General features: G+C 41.5%; 1 protein-coding gene and 1 non-coding gene across 7 annotated transcripts in view; one reads left to right on the top strand and one right to left on the bottom strand.

Annotated features, from left to right (window-relative positions):
- Nucleotides 1-21,694, top strand: part of LOC140466907 (SRSF protein kinase 2-like) — a 220,224-nt gene that overhangs the window by 69,614 nt on the left and 128,916 nt on the right. For 2 of the 6 annotated variants that reach the window (XM_072562710.1, XM_072562712.1), the window contains one exon: nucleotides 9,000-9,063. The exons of the other annotated variants lie outside the window; for them this stretch is intronic. In XM_072562710.1, coding sequence (XP_072418811.1) covers nucleotides 9,026-9,063 — 38 coding nt within the window. In that variant the 5' untranslated portion in view covers nucleotides 9,000-9,025. The remainder of the gene's footprint in view (nucleotides 1-8,999; nucleotides 9,064-21,694) is intronic. 6 annotated transcript variants of the gene reach the window in all.
- Nucleotides 4,393-4,465, bottom strand: trnar-ccu (transfer RNA arginine (anticodon CCU)). The gene has a single exon. It is a non-coding gene; the product is annotated as a tRNA-Arg (tRNA).

The raw sequence follows: 21,694 nt of genomic DNA, 5'->3' as shown, positions 1-21,694 counted from the left end.
TCATTTTCCTCTCTTTACTCTCGCCCTCCCCCTCTTGCCGCCCCCCCCCCCGTCTCTGTCTCACCCCCCTCTGTCTCACGCCCCCACCCCCCTCTCGCGCCCACCCCCCTCTCGTGCCCACCCCCCCCGCGCTCCCTCCCCCCCCTCGCGCTCCCTCACCCCCCCTCGCGCTCCCTCTCCCCCCCCCCCTCGCGCTCCCTCCCCCCCTTGCGCTCCCTCCCCCCCTCACGCTCCCTCCCCCCCCCCTCGCGCTCGCTCCCCCTCTCTCTCGCTCCGTCACTTGTGCTCTTGCTCTTGCCCACCCTCTCTCGCCGCCCCCTCCCCTCTCTCACCCTCTTTCCTCTCCCCCCCCCCCCCCCCCCACACTCTCTCCCCTCTCTCTCATTTCCCCCCCCTCTCTCACGCCCCCCCCCCCTCTCTCTCTGTCACTTCTCTCGCCTCTGTCTCGCCCCTCTCCCTCTCGCCTCTCGCGCGAAAGGGACTGTCTCCCATTCATTCGCTTTCAGTCCCTTTTGTGCGGTCCCTTTTACGCTCTCTCTCGCTCTTGCGCGCTCTCACGCTCGCACTCATTCTCTCATGCACTCGTTCTCGCACTCACTCTCTGCCTCTCAGCTACGCTCATGCTTTCTCTTTCTCGGAATTGCACTCTCTCGCGCGCTTGCTCTTGCGCTTGCAGTTTCACTTCTGCACTCTCGCTTTCTTGTACTCATTCTTTCTCTCGCACTCTGTCTCGTGCTCTCTCTCGCGCTCACACCCGCACGCTCTCTCTCATGCTCTCTTGCACGCTCACTCTCTGTCTCTTGCTCTCTCTCACGCTCTCTCGTGTGCGCATGCCCTCTCTCGCACGCTCGCGCTTTCTTTTGCTCTTGCTCTCTTTCGCGCTCTCCCTCTTGCATGTGCTCACTTGCACTTTCTCATCCATGCTGTTTCGTGCACTCTCGCGCTCTCACAATCTCATGCCCGCGCTCTAGCTTTCTCGCGCCCTATCGCACTTTCATGTATTCATTCTGTCTTGCGCATGCTCATTCCCTCTCCCTCTTGTTTTCTCTCGTGCCCACTCTTTCTTGCGCTCGCCCTCATTCGCTTGCTTTCGCGCTTGTTTACGCTTGCTCGTTTGCTCTTGCACTCACGCTCATTGACACTAACTTGCTCTCTCATTCTCATTTGCGCTCACTCTCTTGTGTTCACTCTCTCGCATTCTCTCACTCACGCTCTCGCTGTCTTTCGCTCTCGCTGTCTTTCACACTCGTGCTTTCTCATGCATGCTCTTTTTTGCACTCACGCGCTTGCTCTCACACTCGTTTTCTTGTGCCCATTCTCTCTCGCACTCTCTTGCTCTCTCACGCACTCTTGCGCTCGCTCTATCTTGTGTGTTCACTCGCTTTCTCGTGCTCGTTCACTATCCCTCTTCACGCTTTCTTGCTCTCGTGTGTTCTGTCTCGCATGTTCACTCTTGCGCACGTTCACTCTTGTTTTGTCATGCTCGTTTGTTCTCGTGTGCACTGTTGCACACTCTTGATTTCTTGCACTCGTTCACTCTTGCTCTCTCACATTCGCACTCTGTTCCTTGCACACATGCGCTCTCGCTGCCTTGCGCGCGCTCTCTCTCTCGCACGCTGTCTCCTTTCTCATGCTTTCGTGGTCGTTCGCCCTCGTTCGCTGTCACTCTCATGTGCACTCTTGCACTTTCTCGTGCACATTCTCTTGTGCGCTCTCTCTTTCTCATGCTCTTATGCACGCTTTTGTGTTCTCTCACGCTCACTTTCTCGTGCTTGTTCACTCTCGCGTACTCGCGCATGTGTTCTCTTGCGTGCTCGCAGTCTCGCTTCTTGTGCTCTCTCCCTCTATCTCGGCCTTGATCGCACGCATTCACTCTTGCGCTGTCACCTTTCACGTGCTTATTCACTCTCTCACGCATTCATACATGTTCAATCTTGCATGTTCACTCTCACGCACTCTGTTTCTCATGCTCATTCGCTCTCACCCTCGCTCTCCCTTGCGCTCTCTCGCCCTCTATTTCGTGCATTCACACTCGCTCTTTTGCGCTCGTTCGCTCTCCCGCATTCTCTCGCTCTCTTTCTTTCACGCTCAGTCTCTCTTGCGCGCGCATGCTCTTTCGAGCATTTTCCATTTCTCGCGCACTCTCTCGTATTCTCTTGGACGCTCTCACTTTCATGCTCGTTCTCTCGTGCGCTCTTGTTCTCGCACAGTCTCTCTCTCGTGTCCCCTCTCTCCTGCGTTCGCTCCCATGCTCGCACTCTCTCTCTCTCGAGCTCTTGCTTTCTTATGCTTGTGCTTTCTCGCGCTCTATCTCGGCCTCGGTCTTGCACGTTCACTTTTGCGCTCTTGCTTTCTTGTGCCCGTTCACTCTCCCTCTCTCACTCTCACGCGCTTTCTCTCGCTCTCGTGCACATTCAGTCTCGGTGTTCACTCTCATGCATTCAGTTTCTCATGCTGTTTCGCTCTCGGTCTCCCTCTCCCTTGCTGTGTCTCGCCCTCTGTCTTACTGTTGATCTCGCGCGTTTACTCTCGCGCTGTCGTGCTCATTCTCTCTCTCCCCCTCTCCCTCCCTCTTTCTCACGCATTCTCTCTTGCTATTGCGCACGTTCAGTCTCGCATATTCACTCACTCATTTGGTTTGTGCTTGCTCACTCTCGCTTTCTTGCGCTCGTTAGCTCTTGCTCTCTTGCACATGCTGTCTCGTGCACGCTCGCTCTTGCTGTCTGACCTGCTCTCGGTCTCTCATTCGCGCGCTCTCACACTTGTTCATGCTTGCTTGCTTCCACTCACACTCGATCACTCTCACTCACTCCCTCGCGCTCGTTCACTCTCCCGCTCTTTTGGGTTTGTTCACACGCTTGTTCGTGCTCTTGCTCTCACTCTTGTTCTTGCTCTGGCGTCTCGGTCGCTCTCACTGTATCCTTCTCTCGCGCTCATTGATTCTCGTTCCCTCTCATTTGCGAAAGCTCTCTCACTGGATGCGCACTGTCTCGATCTCGCGTGCTCTCTCAAAGCTCTCGCTCTGTCTCATGCTTTCGCCTGCTTGCTCTCTCGTGCTCACTGTTTTGCATTCTCTTGCTCTCGCACGTTCATTCTCACGCTCTCGGTTTCTCGCATTCATTCACTTGCTCTCGCTCTCACTCTCGCGCGCTCTCTCGTGCGTTCTCGCGTACTTGCGCTCTCGCTGTCTCACGCTTGTTCACTCTTGTTGTCATGCATGCTCTCTCACTCTTGGTCTCGCTCTCTCTCACTCTCTCAAGCCCATTCGTGCTCTCATTCGCGCTCTTGTCTTACTCGTGTTCTTGCTCTGGCACTCGCTTGTGCTCTCTTGCTGTCTGTCTTGCTCTCGCACTCGTTCACGCTTGCGCTTGTTCCCTCTTGCCGAGAACACGCTCTCTGTCTCTCGCCAAGTGCGCTTTCTTTCTCTCTCTGTTTCACTCTCTTTTTCTCTTGCCCACTCGCTATTTCTCGCTCTCTCGCTGTGGCCGCGATCGCTCGCTCACTTTCTCTCGCCACGCTCGCACTGTCTTGCTGGCTATGTGCGTGCGCTCTCTCTTTCCGCATGCGAGGGGACAAAGTTTAAAAATCTCTCAACACCAGGTTTCTCTCTCTCTCTCTCTCTCTCCATTCCTCTTTCACACTCTCACATCCTGACATCTGATGTTCCAGTATAACCGTACACACCTTGCCTGTCTGCGGTCATTGCATCTGTATTATAGATTAATTGTAGTGTCCTTAGCCAGTAAGCACATAACCAGATGTGTGTAGTTCTGTTATCTTTTTAGCCATGTAAGTTGTTAACGGTGCAAATAAATTTCAAGACCTCTGTCTCACCAATAATCCAATGCTGTATAATAAATGGTATGTGGACCAACATATATACAAAGTGCATCAGTTTCAGTTTAATTAAGAAAAAGACATAAGGACAGACTCCAGTTTAGGAAGGCTGATTATCAGTTTTTTTACAGTTATTAATTCAAGAGCAGTTGAATGGCTGTGTACTACTAGAGCAAACTCAAGGAAGAAATTCTAGGAATTACTGACCAGGTAAGAGTTTGATTAGATTAGATTAGATTACAGATTATATTACAGTGTGGAAACAGGCCCTTCGGCCCAACAAGTCCACACCGACCTGCCGAAGCGCAAACCACCCATACCCCTACATTTACCCCTTACCTAACACTATGGATAATTTAGCATGGCCAATTCACCTGGCCTGCACATCTTTGGACTATGGGAAGAAACCGGAGCACCCGGAGGAAACCCACGCAGACACGGGGAGAACGTGCAAACTCCACACAGCGAGTCGCCTGAGACGGGAATTGAGCCCAGGTCTCTGGCGCTGTGAGGCAGCAGCGCTAACCACTGTGCCACCGTGCCGCCCAAAATTTTCACCCCAGATGGGACTTGAACCCACAATCCCTGGTTTAGGAGGCCAGTACCTTATCCATTAGGCCACTGGGGCAGCCTTAATCAGAATTCAGCAGTAGTCTTGGGAATTGAGAAAGTGGGAGGTCGCTGGGCTTTGCTTTGGCAAAGCAGCGAGGGACTTGAAAGATGCCTGCAAGCATTTCTACTCAGTGCAGCTGAGAAAACAGGGTTGAAAAACTCACATGCAGTATTTCCTTCAGACAGAAAACCCAGAGACCTGTTTAGCTTGATGGAGCTAGCTGTCACAGAGACATACAGCACGGAAACAGACCCTTCGGTCCAATTTGTTCATGCCGATCAGATATCCGAAGTTAATCTAGTTCCAATTGCCAACACTTGGCCCATATCCCTCTAAACCCTTCCTACTCATATACCCATCCAGATGCCTTTTAAATGTTGTAATTGTACCAGCCTCCACCACATCCGCTGGCAGTTCATTCCATACACTCACCACTCTCTGCATGAAATAGTTGCCCCTTAGGTCCTTTTAAAAAATGTTTTCCTTCTCACCCTAAATATATGCCCTTAGTTCTGGACTCTCCCACCCTTGGGAAAATACTTTGTCTATTTACCCTGTCCATGCTCATGATTTTATCAACCTCTATAAGGTCACCCCTCCACCTTCGAGACTCCAGGGAAAACAGCCCCAGCCTATATTTCAAATCCTCCAATCCTGGCAACATCCTTTGTAAATCTTTTCTGAAACCTTTCAAGTTTCACAACATCCTTGCGATAGGAAGGAGACCAGAATTACGCACAATATTCCAAAAGTAGCCGAACCAATGTCCTGTACAGCTGCAACATGGCCTCCCAACTCCTATATTCAATGCTCTGACCAATAAAGGAACAACAGAGAGCTGGAGTTTTACTTGTGAATAAGTACCGGAGTGCAGTTTTGCAGTCTAACGGAATGCAGACTCCCAGAGTCTGATTGAATGAGAAAAGGAGTGGTTGTTGATGCAGTTCACAATAGTCCAGCTTTCAAGAGGGAGTTTCAAAGCTAGATCAGACAAATGGAAAAAAACCTTATGGAATTTTCTGAGATTTGATGGCTCACTGGGAGGAGGAATTGCTGAGAAATTATTGGATTTGTCCTGATCACATTTGCTATTTGATGTGTGCAGCAGAATTTTAATTCGCGTAGGAGCATGGAAAATCTACAGTCAAGACTGAGGCCATTCAGCCCATCATGTCTGTGCCAACTGAATAAACTAGCCACTCATTCTAATCCCAATTACAGCATCTAGTCATAGTCTTGCATGTTACAGCACTTCAGGTACAGGTCTGGGTTCTTTTTGAATGAATTGAGGGTTTTCACCACAACCACCAAACTGGGAAGCAAATTTTAGACATGCACCATCCTCCAGTGGTGATTTATCTCATGTCGCCTGTCACCCTTTTCACATTCAGTGACATGCCATCTCTGAATCCTCCTGACGAGCAGGTCAAACATAAGGAATTGTGTAGTGAGTAAGTCATCCCTTCAATCCCCCAAAGTCTGTCCACCATCTATATAAGGCAGAAGTCAGGAGTGCATTGGAATATCAAATCTCCTCTCTCTTGCACAATCTTGCTCACTCTCTCTCTCTCTCTCTCTCTCTGTCTCTTCCCCCACCACCCCAAAGCTCCAACAAATATTAATTGTCTCCACTACTGACATGTAATAGCAGCAGTGTGTGCCATCTGCAAGTTGCACTACAGAAATTCACCAAAGTTCCTTTGACAGCACCTTCTAAACCCATGACCACTACCACCTGGAAGGACAAAGGCATCAGATACAAGGGAACACCACCTCTAGAAGTAATTCAAGATTGTGAGTTTGAAATATATTGCCTTTCCTTCACTGTCACTTGATCAAAATACACCAAGTGGACTGCAGTGGTTGAAGCAGAAACTCACTACTACCTTAAGTGTAAGTAGGGATTGTCAATAAATGCCAAGCCCACATTTCCTGAAAGAATGATTGATAAATAAATGAATAGAGGCATTGATACAAAGGCAGAGAGGTTATGCTGAATGTTTTATAAATATCTGGTTAGGTCCCAACTCTGATTCTGTGTGCTGTTTTGGTCATCACACTTTAGGAAAAATGTGAAGGTCCATGAGAGGAATAGAACCAAAATCCCCCCCCAAATCCTGGAACCATTTTGGTAAGCTTCTACTGCTTCCTTCAGTGCATTCTACTTGGGAAGCCCAAGATCCCATATCCTTTGCTAACAACTCTCTATATCTGTCATGCCATCTTCAAAGATTAAGTATATATTGTCTCTATGTTGCTTCTGCCAAAATGCATTTTGTCACACTTCTCTATTGAATTTCTATCTTGCATTTGTATACCCATTCTGCAAGACCATCCATATCCTGTTGCATGTAGTTGAACCATACCTACTTCATGTCACTCTTATGAATTTAATATCATCAGCAAATTTTGAATTTACTTAATTGTTATATAAAGTATGTTGGATTATAATGTAAGTGATGTTCCTAGCAATGACCCATCTGAGAGAAAAGCTGAAAATACTGGCAATACGTAGCAGGTCTGGTAGCATCTGTTGAGAAATAAGTAGACTTAATTAACATTTCAGATTCTTGATTTTACTTCACACATTTGAACCTATTCACATTTGTCTTTATGATGCCTTTTGCATAGTTTGATAGTATAAGAGACCACGTATTCACATTTTTCAGCCTCTAAACTCAAATGGAAGTTGTACAGCTATGATTGAAAAATCAGGAAAGTTTTTTGCAACTTGAAAATCAAGTGTTGCATATTATTAACTATGCAATACAATGTTGCTTTCTGGAAGCAAAAAAAAAGAGGGAGGAGTCAACACTGAACAGCACAATGAATCTTGAAGAAAATTCCTCCCGGTAACTGCTTTCTGGACGAACTACAGTGATGCAAAGCTATAGTGCCAAGAGCAACACCTGAGTGAAAAACATCCATTGCCTATAGACTGCATTTCTTTATGCCCCTCTTTGTGTCGGGGGGAAAAAGGACAGAAAACCCCAGATAACTTTTAAAAGAAAAGAATTCATTCAAGACCATACCCAAGTTCGAATCAACTATTGCATTGAACAATAACCAACACTGTACAGACAACAATGTCTCTTACTATTGGGAAAACTCAAAAAGAGCTGTGAGAGAGAAAAGACCTCCCACCCTTTGCTTTGAACTTTTGATATTTGGATTTTTGGTTACTATGTCTATATTATTTTTCATCCATGGCATATGTGTTCAGCCATTTGTATTTTGCCTGTCTTAATAGTTTTTGAGTGGGTTTGGATTCTATAGTTTAAGCTGTCTAAATTAGGAATTCTTTCTTTTCTTTGTTCTTGTTGATAGTGCATTACAATAATTAGAATTATTTTTACTGTTACTGAAGAAACTTGGTGTGGTTTGCTTTGGTCTTGGGTAGCACTCAGTCAGGAAAATTGGGCTTTGGTGATCTCACTCAGATTTCTATAATTAATGATGACATGAACAGTGGAGCATTATTCCCAGTTGATTGTGACAACTGATAACATTTTGCATACTGTCCAACAACACTTTCTTTCTAAAAGAAAGAAAAGAAGTTAAGGTTCATAACCTATTATACAGTGTAGCTACCTCCTTGTACAGGTAGATATTGTGGCATTTGGCTTTTACCTATTCTATCTTTTTTTTTGTCAGCACCATATATAGGGCTCATCTTTTTTAATTTTGATAAAGGCATTTAATCTAAAATGTGAACTTGTTTTGAAGTAGGGAGTAATCTTTTGTCTTCTGAGTTGCTGTATTTGAGATTTTGAGGGTGTTTTATATCTTAACACGTTAACTATATTAATTGGTTGTTTTCTCTTGTTATTTTCTGGCAAATATCAATGAAGAAGAGCTTACTCGTTCCCTAGCAGTATGGTTGTGCCAACCAAGACAAAATAATTGTTATTGTTGGAGATGTTCGGGTACTTTGAGATTTATGTATGCTTTTGTGAAATATTGTGTTGTCTTATCTGTTATCGCAAACAATTGAGATTGTATTTATAACATTGTGTTTATAAGATTGTGAGATTTTGCATATATTTGTAAACGTGACTAGCTGCCTATAATTTGCTATAAATATAATTTGCTGTAAAAGAGAAATGTTTGCTGCTGCAGCAGTGTTAAGGAGCTGATGTAAAATGGTTGTTTTCATTGGTTAAGATTGAGGTCAGAAGAAATCGTCACTTTAGCAAACTATTCATCTGATTCAGTTTTCAAGCACTTCTGTTCTCGTGCATAATCGCTCCATCTGGTATGACATAAATTGTCTATTGGTACAGCCTGGAAAGCTACCCCTACTGTGGAAAAAAAATGGTACTGTACTTCCTGTTTTCATAAACGGTCATGTGCATATTTTAGTGAAGCCTGATTCCTCGGGAGCTTTCTCTCCTCTCTCTCTTTTCGGAAGCAGTGATGAGCAGTACACGCAGAAGCATTTGAAACCTGTGGCCTCATTCTAGTTTAGCCAAAATATCTAAATATTGACATTGGATATTTGAAGAAAAACCAAAGGTGTTCAGCTCTGAACGTTTTCTAATTTTTCCAGAAACGAAGCAGAAGATTGAGCTGCTGATGTCAGTTAACTCTGGAAAGTCGTCTTCTTCAGAAAGGTACAGCGAACATGCATTGCACCCAGCCATTGATGCTAAAAGAAGGCAGTGGGAAATCTGAAGGAAGGAAGGAGGGAGGGGAGGAGAAGAGCTGCCAATGTTTAAACGTCAGTGAAAGAAGCTTCACTGCATTGGTTGACATATTTTTCAGAATCTATTCTTAATTTGGAATCTTGTTGCTTTGCTGAGGCTAGCTGAGGCTTATTGATTTCTATCTCTTACGTGTTTTGCTGAATAAATCCATAACATAAATCAAATGATCATAATTAATGTGAATAATGTCACTGGGCTATTTACATAGGTTTTCTGCTTCTCTCCTGTTGTGAAACATGCTTAAAATATAAATGTAGAGCATGTTGTTTACTATATTAGTCCTTCGATCGATGTTTAGGTGCTAATTTTCATAGAATGTGTTCATTCTTAGGATCTGAATTCACTAGCCCACAGATTAGTCAGCCGCCTTCTATGAGGCAGATATACCTCTCCTTCATATTTCACTCAAGAAAAATATTTAGCAGATGCAGTAATATTTTATATGTGCAGTTAAGGTTAATTGACTTGTAATATTTATAAAAATTGTATGTTTGCCAATCTAAAATTAATAATTGTTTGAAATAACTAACTAAAATGAGTTGGAAATATCCAAGAAATTTTATAATCATATCATCTTGCATCAATTAATTGCTTCCCCGTTGGAATTAGCTCATCATAGAAAATGATCTCAAATTTGGTTAAATACATGTATGCTTTTCAGTTGTCCATGACAGTGAGTCTTCAATTGTTCTGTATGTAAAATCTTAATTACATTTAGTTATTTATTTTGCTAAAGGTGTGTATACATCGTTACTGTTAGATATAGAACACATCTCTACATATCTACAAGGGAGAGTTAGTTTAACAATTTGCAGGGGGCACAGACTAGGTTCTTCTAGCAGCACAATTGTGACAAAAATAACTATGTTCCACTTTATTTTGAGGGTCCTGCAACAAAATATTGAAATGTAGATTGAGATTTTGTAATTGACATGCCATAATTGTTAATTTGCCTTTTTGGCAATGGTGATTATATGCATAGAAGATGGTATCTTCATTTCAGTGGTTGTGAACATTAATTGTATAGTATCATGGTCTAAATGTGCTTATTTTAAGCTTTTGCTAGTAAAATAGATAGCTATGGCCATCTGTGGAGACTAACATTGGCTTGCCAATACAAACGTTTGTGCAAAACATGTTCATGATATGTTCTTAAGTGTCTCTGATGAATAAGCTGTCCTTCTCTTCAGATAGAGGGTTCATCTTTGGAAAGAACATATTTGGCAAATGTTTCAATGCATGCAAAACTTTAATGTATAACTAGGTAGATCTTCCAAAGCATTACTTACAATGGGGTACAACAACACGTCTTAACTGGATGATTATTAGCACAGAGTGACACCAACAGCGTGAGTTCATTTCCCGTGCTGGCTGAGCTTACCCTTGAGGTTCCCGCATTCTGAACCCCACTTCTTGCCTGAGATGTGGTGACCTTCAGATTAAACCCCACCCAGTTATCACTCTTTATTGAGAGACTTTACAGCAACTACGTATGGCACATATGTGTGCTTCTCTCACGTCTCCTAATATATTATAGAAGTACATCCACATCTACACCAGGAAGGATTGTAATTATAGACTATTCCAATTGTTTCCTTCCCAAAACACTTTACATTCGATCTCTTGTACCCTGCATTTCTTTGCATTCTATCATATCAAATGATTTGACAGCTGCTGTTCAGTTGAATGATGTGTATGATTTAACATTATTCATGTAGACATTACAATAGTATAATGTAACACTTCATATCAATCTGAAGTTCATTTGTATTTACAAACTTCAATTTAATAGTCTATTGCTAATTCCTCCTGAAGGTACCAATTCATACTGCAGTACTGTTTCAACATGACTCTGATATCTCATTCAAATGGCCCATCTTTATGTCTGAACCTTGATTATATTTGTAGAGATTTTAATAGGCATCACAATCTGAATCCTGTCTTCCCTTTACTTTCAGGTGCATGATTTTTCAGCAGGAGTTAATAATACTCAAGCCCAGGAGTTGGGGCAAACTTATTTTCTATCTCTGTATCTCCCCCACTGCCCCCGTCTCTTACATTCTTCCCCTCTCCAAACTGCCAATGTCTTTTTACTTCAGAATGCTGGACTAGCATCTCTGTTATCATTATGTTCCAATAGTTTGTGTTATGACAAAGAAGCTCAAGCCCATTAGTGTCTCTGCACCATTGACTAATATTGATATGTGTTTCAACTAAACTGAGAATATTTTAAACAACTGAAGGGCTGTAAGCTTTGATAGTTGATGTGCTTGCATGTCTGATGTTAAACTATCTACTTTCCTACTTGGGGGAAAAAAGGTTGCATTTTCAAATCGAACTATAAAGTAAACTGTTAAATTATTTCTGTTGCATGTTAGTCAGTTCCATTTTAGCAGTAGTCGTAATGGCAGCTGGTTAGCTCAGTTGGTTAAAATGCTAGCATGTGGATCAGTTTAGTGCAGCACAGTGGCATAGTGGTTAGCACTGCTGCCTCACAGCGCCAGAGACCTGGGGTTCAATTCCCACCTTGGGTGACTGTCTATGTGGAGTTTGCACATTCTCCCAGTGTCTGCGTGGGTTTGCTCCGGTTTCCTCCTACAGTCCAAAAGACAGGGAGGTCGGCAGAGGTGGTGGGGTTGCCTTGTTAGTTAAGAACAAAATTAAATCTATGGCACTGAATGACATAGCGTCAGATGATGTGGAGTCTGTGTGGGTGGAATTGAGGAACCACAAAGGCAAAAAAACCATAATTGGAGTTGTGTACAGACCTCCTAACAGTGGTCAGGATCAGGGATGCAACATCTACTGGGAAATAGAGAAGGCATGTCAGAAAAGCAAGGTCATAGTGATCATGGGAGACTTCAATATGCAGGTGGACTGGGTAAATAATGTTGCCAGTGGATCCAAAGAAAGGGAATTCATGGAATGCTTACAGGATGGCCTTTTGGAACAGCTTGTCATGGAGCCCACAAGGGAGCAGGCTATTCTGGACCTAGTGCTTTGCAATGAACCAGACTTTATAAAAGATCTTAAAGTAAGGGAACCCTTAGGAAGCAGCGATGATAATATGGTAGAGTTCAGTCTGGAGTTTGAAAGAGAGAAGGCAAAGTCTGATGTAATGGTGTTACAGTTAAATAAAGGTAATTATGAGGGCATGAGAGAGGAACTGACAAAAATAGACTGGAAGCAGAGGCTAGCGTGGAAAACAGTAGAGCAAAAATGGCAGGAGTTAATTGAGGACACTGTACAGAGTTTCATCCCCAAGAAAAGAAAGATTATCCGGGGAGGGATTAGACAGCCATGGCTGACAAAGGAAGTCAGGAAATGTATTAAAGAAAAAGAGAGATCCTATAAAGTGGCCAAGAGCAGTGGGAAATCGGAAGATTGGGAAGGCTACAAAAACAAACAGAGGATAACAAAGAGAGTAATGAGAAAGGAGAGGATCAAATATGAAGGTAGGCTAGCCAGTAATATTAGAAATGATAGTAAAAGTTTCTTTCAATATATAAGAAACAAACGACAGGCAAAAGTAGACATTGGGCCACTTTAAACTGATGCTGGAAACCTAGTGATGGGAGATAAGGAAATAGCAGGAGAACTTAACAAGTACTTTGCGTCAGTTTTCACAGTGGAAGACAGGAGTAATATCCCAACAATTAAAGGGAGTCAGGGGGCTGAGTTCAGTATGGTTGCCATTACAAAAGAGAGAGTGCTAGAAAAGCTAAAAAGTCTTAAAATTGATAAATCTCCTGGCCCCGATGGGATACATCCTAGAGTTCTGAGAGAGGTGGCTGAGGAAATAGCGGAGGCATTGGTTGAGATCTTTCAAGAGTCACTGGAGTCAGGGAAAGTCCCGGATGATTGAAAGATCGCTGTTGTAAACCCCTTGTTCAAGAAAGGATCAAGACAAAAGATGGAAAATTATAGGCCAATTAACCTAACCTCGGTTGTTGGTAAAACTCTAGAATCCATCATTAAGGATGAGGTTTCTAAATTCTTAGAAGAGCAGAGTCTGATTAGAACAAGTCAACATGGATTTCGTAAGGGGAGGTCATGCCTGACAAACCTGTTGGAATTCTTTGAAGAGGTGACAAGTAGGTTAGACCAGGGAAACCCAGTGGATGTGGTCTATCTAGACTTCCAAAACGCCTTTGATAAGGTGCCACACGGGAGGCTGCTGAGCAAGGTGAGGGCCCATGGTGTTCGAGGTGAGCTACTGGGATGGATTTTGGATTGGCTGTCTGACAGAAGGCAGAAAGTTGGGATAAAAGGTTCTTTTTCGGAATGGCAGCCAGTGATGAGCAGTGTCCCACAGGGTTCAGTGTTGGGGCCACAGCTGTTCGCATTATATATTAATGATCTAGATGAAGGGACTGGGGGCATTCTAGCGAAGTTTGCAGATGATATGAAGTTAGGTGGACAGGCAGGTAGTGCTGAGGAAGTGGGGAGGCTACAGAAGGATCTAGACAGTTTGAGAGAGTGGTCCAGGAAATGGCTGATGGAATTCAACGTGAACAAATGCGAGGTCTTGCACTTTGGCAAAAAGAATAAAAGCATAGACTACTTTCTAAACGGTGAGAAAATTCGTAAAGCCAAAGTACGAAGGGATCTGGGAGTGCTAGCCAAGGATTCTCTAAAGGTCAACATGCAGGTTGAGTCCGTGATTAAGAAAGCGAATGCAATGTTGTCACTTATCTCAAGAGGGTTGGAATATAAAAGCACCGTTGTGCTACTGAGACTTTATAAAGCTCTGGTTAGGCCCCATTTGGAGTACTGTGTCCAGTTTTGGTCCCCACACCTCAGGAAGGACATACTGGCACTAGAACGTGTCCAGCGGAGATTCACACGGATGATCCCTGGAATGGTTGGTCTAACATATGAGGAACAGCTGAGGATCCTGGGATTGTATTCATTGGAGTTTAGAAGATTAAGGGGAGACGTAATAGAGAAGTACAAGATAATACATGGCTTGGAAAGGGTGGACGCTGGGAAATTGTTTCCGTTAGGTGAGGAGACTGGGACCCGTGGACACAGCCTTAGAATTAGAGGGGGTCAATTCAGAACAGAAATGCGGAGACGTTTCTTCAGCCAGAGAGTGGTGGGCCTGTGGAATTCATTGCCACAGAGTGCAGTGGAGGCCGGGACGCTAAATGTCTTCAAGGCAGAGATTGATAGATTCTTGTTGTCTCGAGGAATTAAGGGCTATGGGGAGAATGCGGGTAAGTGGAGTTGAAATGCCCATCTGCCATGATTAAATGGCGGAGTGGACTCGATGGGCCGAATGGCCTTACTTCCACTCCTATGTCTTATGGTCTTATGTGCAGGTTAGGTGAATTGGCCATGCTAAATTGCCCGTAGTATTAGGTGTAGGGGAATGGGTCTGGGTGGGTTGCTCTTCGGCGAGTCGGTGTGGACTTGTTGGGCCGAAGGGCCTGTTTCCACACTGTAAGTAATCTAATCTAATCTGAAAACCCATCGTTTAGTTTTGGCTGAGGTAGATTTGGAGCCTACCTCTGTGCCTTACCAAGAGTAAAAGTAAAATACCACCTTGCAGTGATTATGTGAAAGATCACCAAGGACTTATCTTAGGGCAGGGAACTCAAGAACACTAGTCATAAAATGCACAAATAATCAAAAGATATCAACAAATATATTGATACCCTGAGAAACATCTTAGAATGAATCATTGAAAAAGTTCGATCATTTATTTTCAAAAGGCTGAGATTTCAAAAAGACCTTTGAAGAGTTTTAAGATTTTAAGAAGGCTCGACAAAATTGGCCTGGGTTAATTGTGGGGACAAATTAGACCTGGGAAAGCAAAACTTGTGTATCGGTGACCAGACAAATAAGTATGCTTCTGGACAGATAAGGAATGAATTCAAAGATCCTTTTGATATTTGATGGAGTTCAATTCTATGAAAAATATGTAAGCTTTATCTAACTTTTTTCCATAAATAGATTTTAGAAAAATGTAGCATTTTAACAAAGTGGATTTTATATTGTAAAGTCTGTGGATTTAAAGTTTTCTTGAAAAACACTTGCAGTAAAGAATGACATGTTCAGATTTAGTTAATTTTTGATCATATATGCATCCCTTATTTGGAGGAAGAGTCGTTGTGCATTCAAGTCGGTAATAAATGACTAATGCTTGGAAAACCAATTTTTAAAAATTCATATTGAATTTCAAAAACAGTTCAAGAAAACTCCAACTTAAAGAAAACTAGGAATCTTGAATTGTTGAATACTCTTGGAGTGTGTGCAATCTTGGCGTGCAACACAAACCCTTGATGTATAGTGTAAGGTTATTATAGCTTAAAAATTGTTGCATAAAAATTATTCTTTTCAAACTTAGATTAATGTTTACTTTGCAAATATGAAGGTGGTTAAAGCACTGGAATATATAAGTGCATAGGCTAACTGTGTTGAATCTTTGCACTATTATTCTTTTTTTTATTTAGAAAACAATTACTGTTGCCCATTAATTTTATTGAAAGTTCTAGAATTCAGTGGTTAGATCGTCACATTGTGAGATCAGGTGTGTTCTAAGTTCTGTTGGTGGGCAGTTGCTTCTAAACCCTTGATTTGTGCTGTGTGATATTGGAAAAAGAGCTGGAAATTTTTATATTTCGACTCTGAAGTGCAGTAGAATACGCCAGCTGCAAAATATTTCCTCCTGACATTTCCTCTCAATTAATCAGATTTTGATCATAATCCACCAAAATTGTCCAAACGGTGTAAAAGATCATAAGATTTCAAGCTCAAATTACATCTGGCACAAAACAAATTTGTGATCTTTTTCACTAACTTGTCTTGAAGTTAGCTATGCTTCCAACAATGGCCACACCCCAGATCAAATGAATCACTGTAATGCATTTCTGTTAATTGCATCTATTTGCTAGCCTTCAAACAGACCCTTCAAGTTAAGCTATTGTTGTTTGGGTGCAAGGACATCGTTGGACATGTTTTAAAACATTTTGAATAACCATTTTTCTTAATTTACTAATGAATTATTACTATACAGCAATACCACTAGCAAAAGATCTCTATGGTTTATGAAAGCTATTGTTGGTGTTTAAAAACCAGGCTAGAAAGATGGTGAACTAAACAACAAGCTAGTTTTCAGCTATACCAATCAAACTGCGCAAAACTGCTGCTGTTGAATATATGAAAGAATGTTTCTTGTAAAATAATGACCGAACACTGCCCTACTGGTATTGATTCATGGCAGAATTCATATTCATTGACGTGTAGAAAATTCAAGAGAGAACTTTCAAAACAAAAACACAATTTGTTCCCAGCTTGGCAGTTCAGTCCTAAGCAGAAATTCTAACCCTTTGTTTGTCTTAGTAGATCTCCTGTTTGCGGTGCTTGAGCTGAGTTGTAACACACTATATTATCATAAAGGTAATGCATAAAGCACAAAATGGATTTTGAGGATACTGATTTACAGTGAATAAGTCACAATTTTTAATTGAGATTTTGTTTCTTTTGATGTCGTGGTAGTTCAGTTTTTGCCTCATCCATTTTAAAACCGCAGATCAGTAGCCTTGATTTATTGTGTAAACACAAAAAACTGGAAATAATTAGCAGATCAGGCACCATCTGTGATGAATTAGACGTTGAATCAGTCATGTTTCATGTCTAACACCTTTCCTCGAGGATGGATTTTTTTTCAATTTTATGTGTTCCTTTAAAATTAAGTGTGCAGAGTTAATGTGTTTTAAGTTGTAGGATGTATAGCAATATGGTAGGTAATATGTGCCATATTGAAAATCAGGAACAAGCTTGTTGTAGTATTAGTTTGAGGGTTGATGGTTGTCCAGGCTTTTAGGGGCACTATTGGCAACCCTGTTCCTTGGGTACTGCAGAGAGATGAGAGCTTGGGCTTTGCTAAGACTGATGAGGGTTGTTGAGTTTTCCAGCATTGGCAGAAATGCTTGGGAAATGTAGCTTTAGGATAAACTTTCTATGGTTTAACAATAATTAGGTGGAGTTTTGGAAGCTCGGGCAGATTCTGTATAGATCCTGGGATTTGCCACCATTGTAGAGGTGCTTTGGAAGATCTGAGATTTGGAGGAACACAAGTAGAATTAATACTTTATTTCACAAGGGATTCTTAATGTATGATGGAATGAGAGTGCCTAAAAAGGGCTTGCTTGTTGAGATGACCAGTCCAAAGGTGTGCAGGTTGGATGGATTGACTATGCCCCATGGTGTCCAGGGATGTGCAGGTAAGGTGGCTTAGCCATGGTAAATGTGGGGTCGTGGGGATAGGGTGGGGACTGTGTTAAGGTGGGATGCTGTTCAGATAGTCAGTGCAAACTTGAGGGCCGAATTGCTTCTTTCTGCACTGTAGGGATTCTCTGAAGATGTCCTCCAATCTGAATACGAAAGCTGTGAAGCCTGTGTTGGAGCAGTGCATCGGTGTCTGAGGAAATCCTTGCTGCCTGTCAGTAAACTAGATAACAAACAGTCAAAGTCAGTTGAATTCGCCAATTTTTATAAAATAAGAATTGTTGTTGGCTATTGTTTCTGTTAGAAACTGCTGTTATACTGGCTCACTAATTGCAAGCTGTAATTAACTGATCGGTTTTTGCTGCCATGCTCTTTTGTCTTATATTATTTTGTTGGAGTTAATATGTATATGATTCACTATACCTTAACTTTGACTTTATCTGACTTTTTACAAAATGATTCATGCCAAGTTAAACATAATTTGCCGTAATAAGGTTATACATTTATGTTGTCGTTAAAAGTTGTACTTCATTTGAGAAACACTGTTCAATCTGTTCATTCTATACAACCACTATGATTCTTTTCCTAAACAGTGGCAAACAGTACTTTAGCAGTGATTGTTGCTGCTGTCACCGCCAACACAATCACCAAACCTGGAAGGATTGCACTATATATTGATTTTGGAGCTTCCAAAGGAATAAGTTGGTAACCTACATCATCAAAGTGTGAAAGGATCTTCTAAAAGGCATCTGGATGGGTTTATGAATAGGAAGGGTTTGGAGGGATATGGGCTGGGTGCTTTCAGATAGAACTAGATTGGGTTGGGGTATCTGGTTGGCCGAAGGGTCTGTTTGTGTGCTGGACATCTCTAGGACTCTAAATAATAGTCCCAAAAAAAAAACAGGGTATAGAAGGTCTTTCACAAAAAAACTTCTTTTTTGAAAAAAAAAACGTTTCTTGCTATTTTCTCTCAAATTCAATCTCTTCCTCTTTTATTGTTTTGGTCAGTCTTTGCTGGATTCTAAAACCTACCCAGTTTTCTGTTGTACTGCTAATGTTCACACCATTTATTTTTTTCTTTTCTTTACAATTTGTAGTCTGCTTTGTGTTCTTAATTAGCCACAGGAAATTTGCACTCGTCAGGAATGAAACTATCTGCAGCATTAAGAAAGGCATTACTGGATTCTTTAAAGCTTTTTACAAAATATTTTTATCAGTATTTATTTCTGTTACAGTCAAGAAAAGGTGTTAAATGGCATTGGCAATACATGTAGGTACATGCAAGATTGCGTTGTTCCTTTTTAAGTGTAAAGGGTAAAGACTGTCCATTTTTTGCTGATTTATGTTAGCATAATTAAAGAAATGGGCTAGTATGCAATATAAAACTTATGCTAATAATGATATGGTTTTTCCACTGAACACTTCTGATTTTTGCCAACTTATGTAGAGAAGAGTGTGGAAGTATTCCTGACAGTGATTCAATGCACACTGCGATCAATATGTCATATTAGGTGGCTAAAGGCTGACTAGAAAATGCAGTTATTTAACATCCTAGATTAAATAAAAGATACGTTTATATTATTATAGACATTTAAATCTTATTTGTAACCTTTAATTATATCTTCAAGTTTGTTGATTATGCTATGAATATGTAGCTGCATCATGTATTTTGTAAAGAAAGCTAATTTGTCTTCAAAATAGACAGTGTTTTACAAAATGGCTTCGAGAAATCATAGGTTGGAGTTGAAACCAGACTGGACTTGGCTCAAGAAGAAATTCCATGAACTTAAATGAACATTTTCAAAGCTAAACAGAAACTCATTGACACTTGCTTTCCTGGAACTGTGAATAGCTCTTCCGATCTCACCAAAAGTCCAATGGAATGATAACTATTCAAGTTAATAGTTGAGAAAGTTCAAAAGTTAATTACTTCCACTAAAAGACAGTACCTGTGCTCCAAACAGGAATAACCCAATACCTGGAATGGAAGTATGATTTAATAGTTTGGGGTAGTAGGCATTTTAAAGTTTTTTTGTTAAAACTGCATTAAAAACTGACACTGAATAACCATTTTGCACAGACGTCTCAGGAGAATAACCTGAACACATGATAAAATCAATTTTAAACAGCTTTTTGACAGGGAAACTGAGGGAGGTGTTCAAAACTGTGATGCGAAGCAGGCTGGTAAAAGCCACAACTTGCAATGTTTAGAAGTGAAAAAAGCCTTCACTCACTACCACTCCAGTTGTGCTGAATCTTCCAACTACTCAACTTCAGAAACCATGACAACCCTTGAATCTAACTTAAGTATTCAACCCTTTCACTGCAGAAAGAATCTTCAAGCAAGCCAGGTCTGCAATGAGAGTAAAGACTGATCTCATTTTTCGTGCTTATATTTAACTTTTATCCTCACTTTAATTTTTTGTATTTGTATTTTAGCTAATAATCATTACTTTTTAAATTTTAAACAACTTTCAACAATAATTGTGTAATGAAATAACCTACCGTCTTTAAAACGTAAGACTGTGCTGCTGGTTATTTTAAAAACAAAGAAGGGAGCTACATGCAAATGTTTTTAAATTCTTAGTTCAATGACTACTCTGAGGATGCAACTGGTCTGTAGTTGTGACAGTTAGCAATTATTTATTTGTTTACCTCTGTCTATTGAAGTGGTTTAAATGATGTACCTTACTTCAAAAGACAATTCCCCGGTTGCAGTAACATGCATTTTTTTCCTTTCCACAAGCCACTTTTGTGATTTCACTTGAATCTTCTTTTCTGCCCTATTCTACTTTGCATCTTCAGCAATCAGTAGTCTGCTGATGTCTTTGCCTGAAACCTATTTCTTTGACCTCGCCTTTTAATATCTTTTGTTAAACCTTGCATTTCTTTTTATTGTCTGTTTTCATCTCTGCAGTGTCTGGCAATGCTTACTGTGTTAAAATTAGTATGTTAGCGCAAGTCATTTGTTGTTTCAACTTCTTTTAGCTACCAGAAAGACTCTGGTTTTGAATAAAGCCACATGATTGAAAAACAGATGCTAGAATTGAAATGATTGTAGTGTAACTATTTGCTTTTTCCATCATTACAACTGATTTGTATTAACCCTTTTCGTTGTAATAACCTAATAACTACCTAATTAACAGACTTAACTGCTCAACATCTGTAGAAGGTAATTTTACTTCAGTACATATGATGGTTGTTTCCCTGGAATGTTATTTCTGATCCATTGAAGTGAAGCAACTTTATCAAATTAAGCCTTCACCATTTAATACTGAATAAGCATTGCTGTTGACAGTCACTTGCTAACGAGTGTGAATGTCCATAGGAAAATCTGTGTCGTTGGTCATGGATTCTGTGGATCCTTGTTTGGCTGATGAACCCGATCCGCGAACTGCATCTGCAACCGTACTTGTGGCAGGTGTTTCTGGGAGATGGAAGTGATCCCTAGCATTGATTGTTTACATTCTTTTCTCCGTAATCTCTCTTTTTGATGGTCATTCTCAAAGTATTGTGTCCCTTCATACAGGAGTTTCCTTGAAGTTAGTTTCTTCTCCTGAGGACCTCCCCATGCATTGACATTTATGTTGCATTTTCTGAGGGAAGCCTTTGGGGAGTCTTTGAAATGCTTTCTTTGATCATCTATCTTTTGAGTACTTTCCTTGAGCTTGGGTTAAAAAAACGTTTTACTTTGGGATTTGGAACTCGGGCAACCTAAGCACGTGGCTAGCTTATGGAGAGTTTTGGATAATTATTGCCTCAATACTGGTGCTTTTAGCTGCTTTAATCACATTGATGTTAGTACATCTGTCTTCCCAACTGATTTGAAGAATCCATCTCGAGCAGCATTGATGGTACTTCTCAAGGGCCTAGAGGTGGTCACTGTACTTAATCCAAGTTTTGGACCCATTTGGAAGGGTCAGAAGGATGACTGCCTTATTCAAAAGGACCTTAGTATGTATCAACGCAAATGCCATGATTATCTAGGACACTCCTCATTTGGCATCCAAAGTAGCACTCACGGATTGGATGCTATGTTGAATCTTCGCATCGATGTCAGCCTTAGATGAGTAGAGGTTTTCCAGGTAAGGGAAATGTTCAAAAGGATTTTCCACTGATCTTAAAGTAGGGATAGACCAAAATTTGACCTGGGATGGGTTGGCAAAGGATTTGAGTCCTCTTCACTCAGCTGCCCTTCAAGTCTCCCAAAGAGCAGTGATGTCGGAGTTGAAGTGTCTGAGTTCACAGGCAACAAGGGCAGTTCTTCATTCTAAATGTTTGGTTTGCTTGTTATCCATGAGCG

This window comes from Chiloscyllium punctatum, chromosome 44 (genome assembly GCF_047496795.1).
Source record: "Chiloscyllium punctatum isolate Juve2018m chromosome 44, sChiPun1.3, whole genome shotgun sequence".
Lineage (NCBI taxonomy): Eukaryota > Metazoa > Chordata > Chondrichthyes > Orectolobiformes > Hemiscylliidae > Chiloscyllium > Chiloscyllium punctatum.
This window is presented reverse-complemented; position numbering and strand designations above follow the sequence as displayed.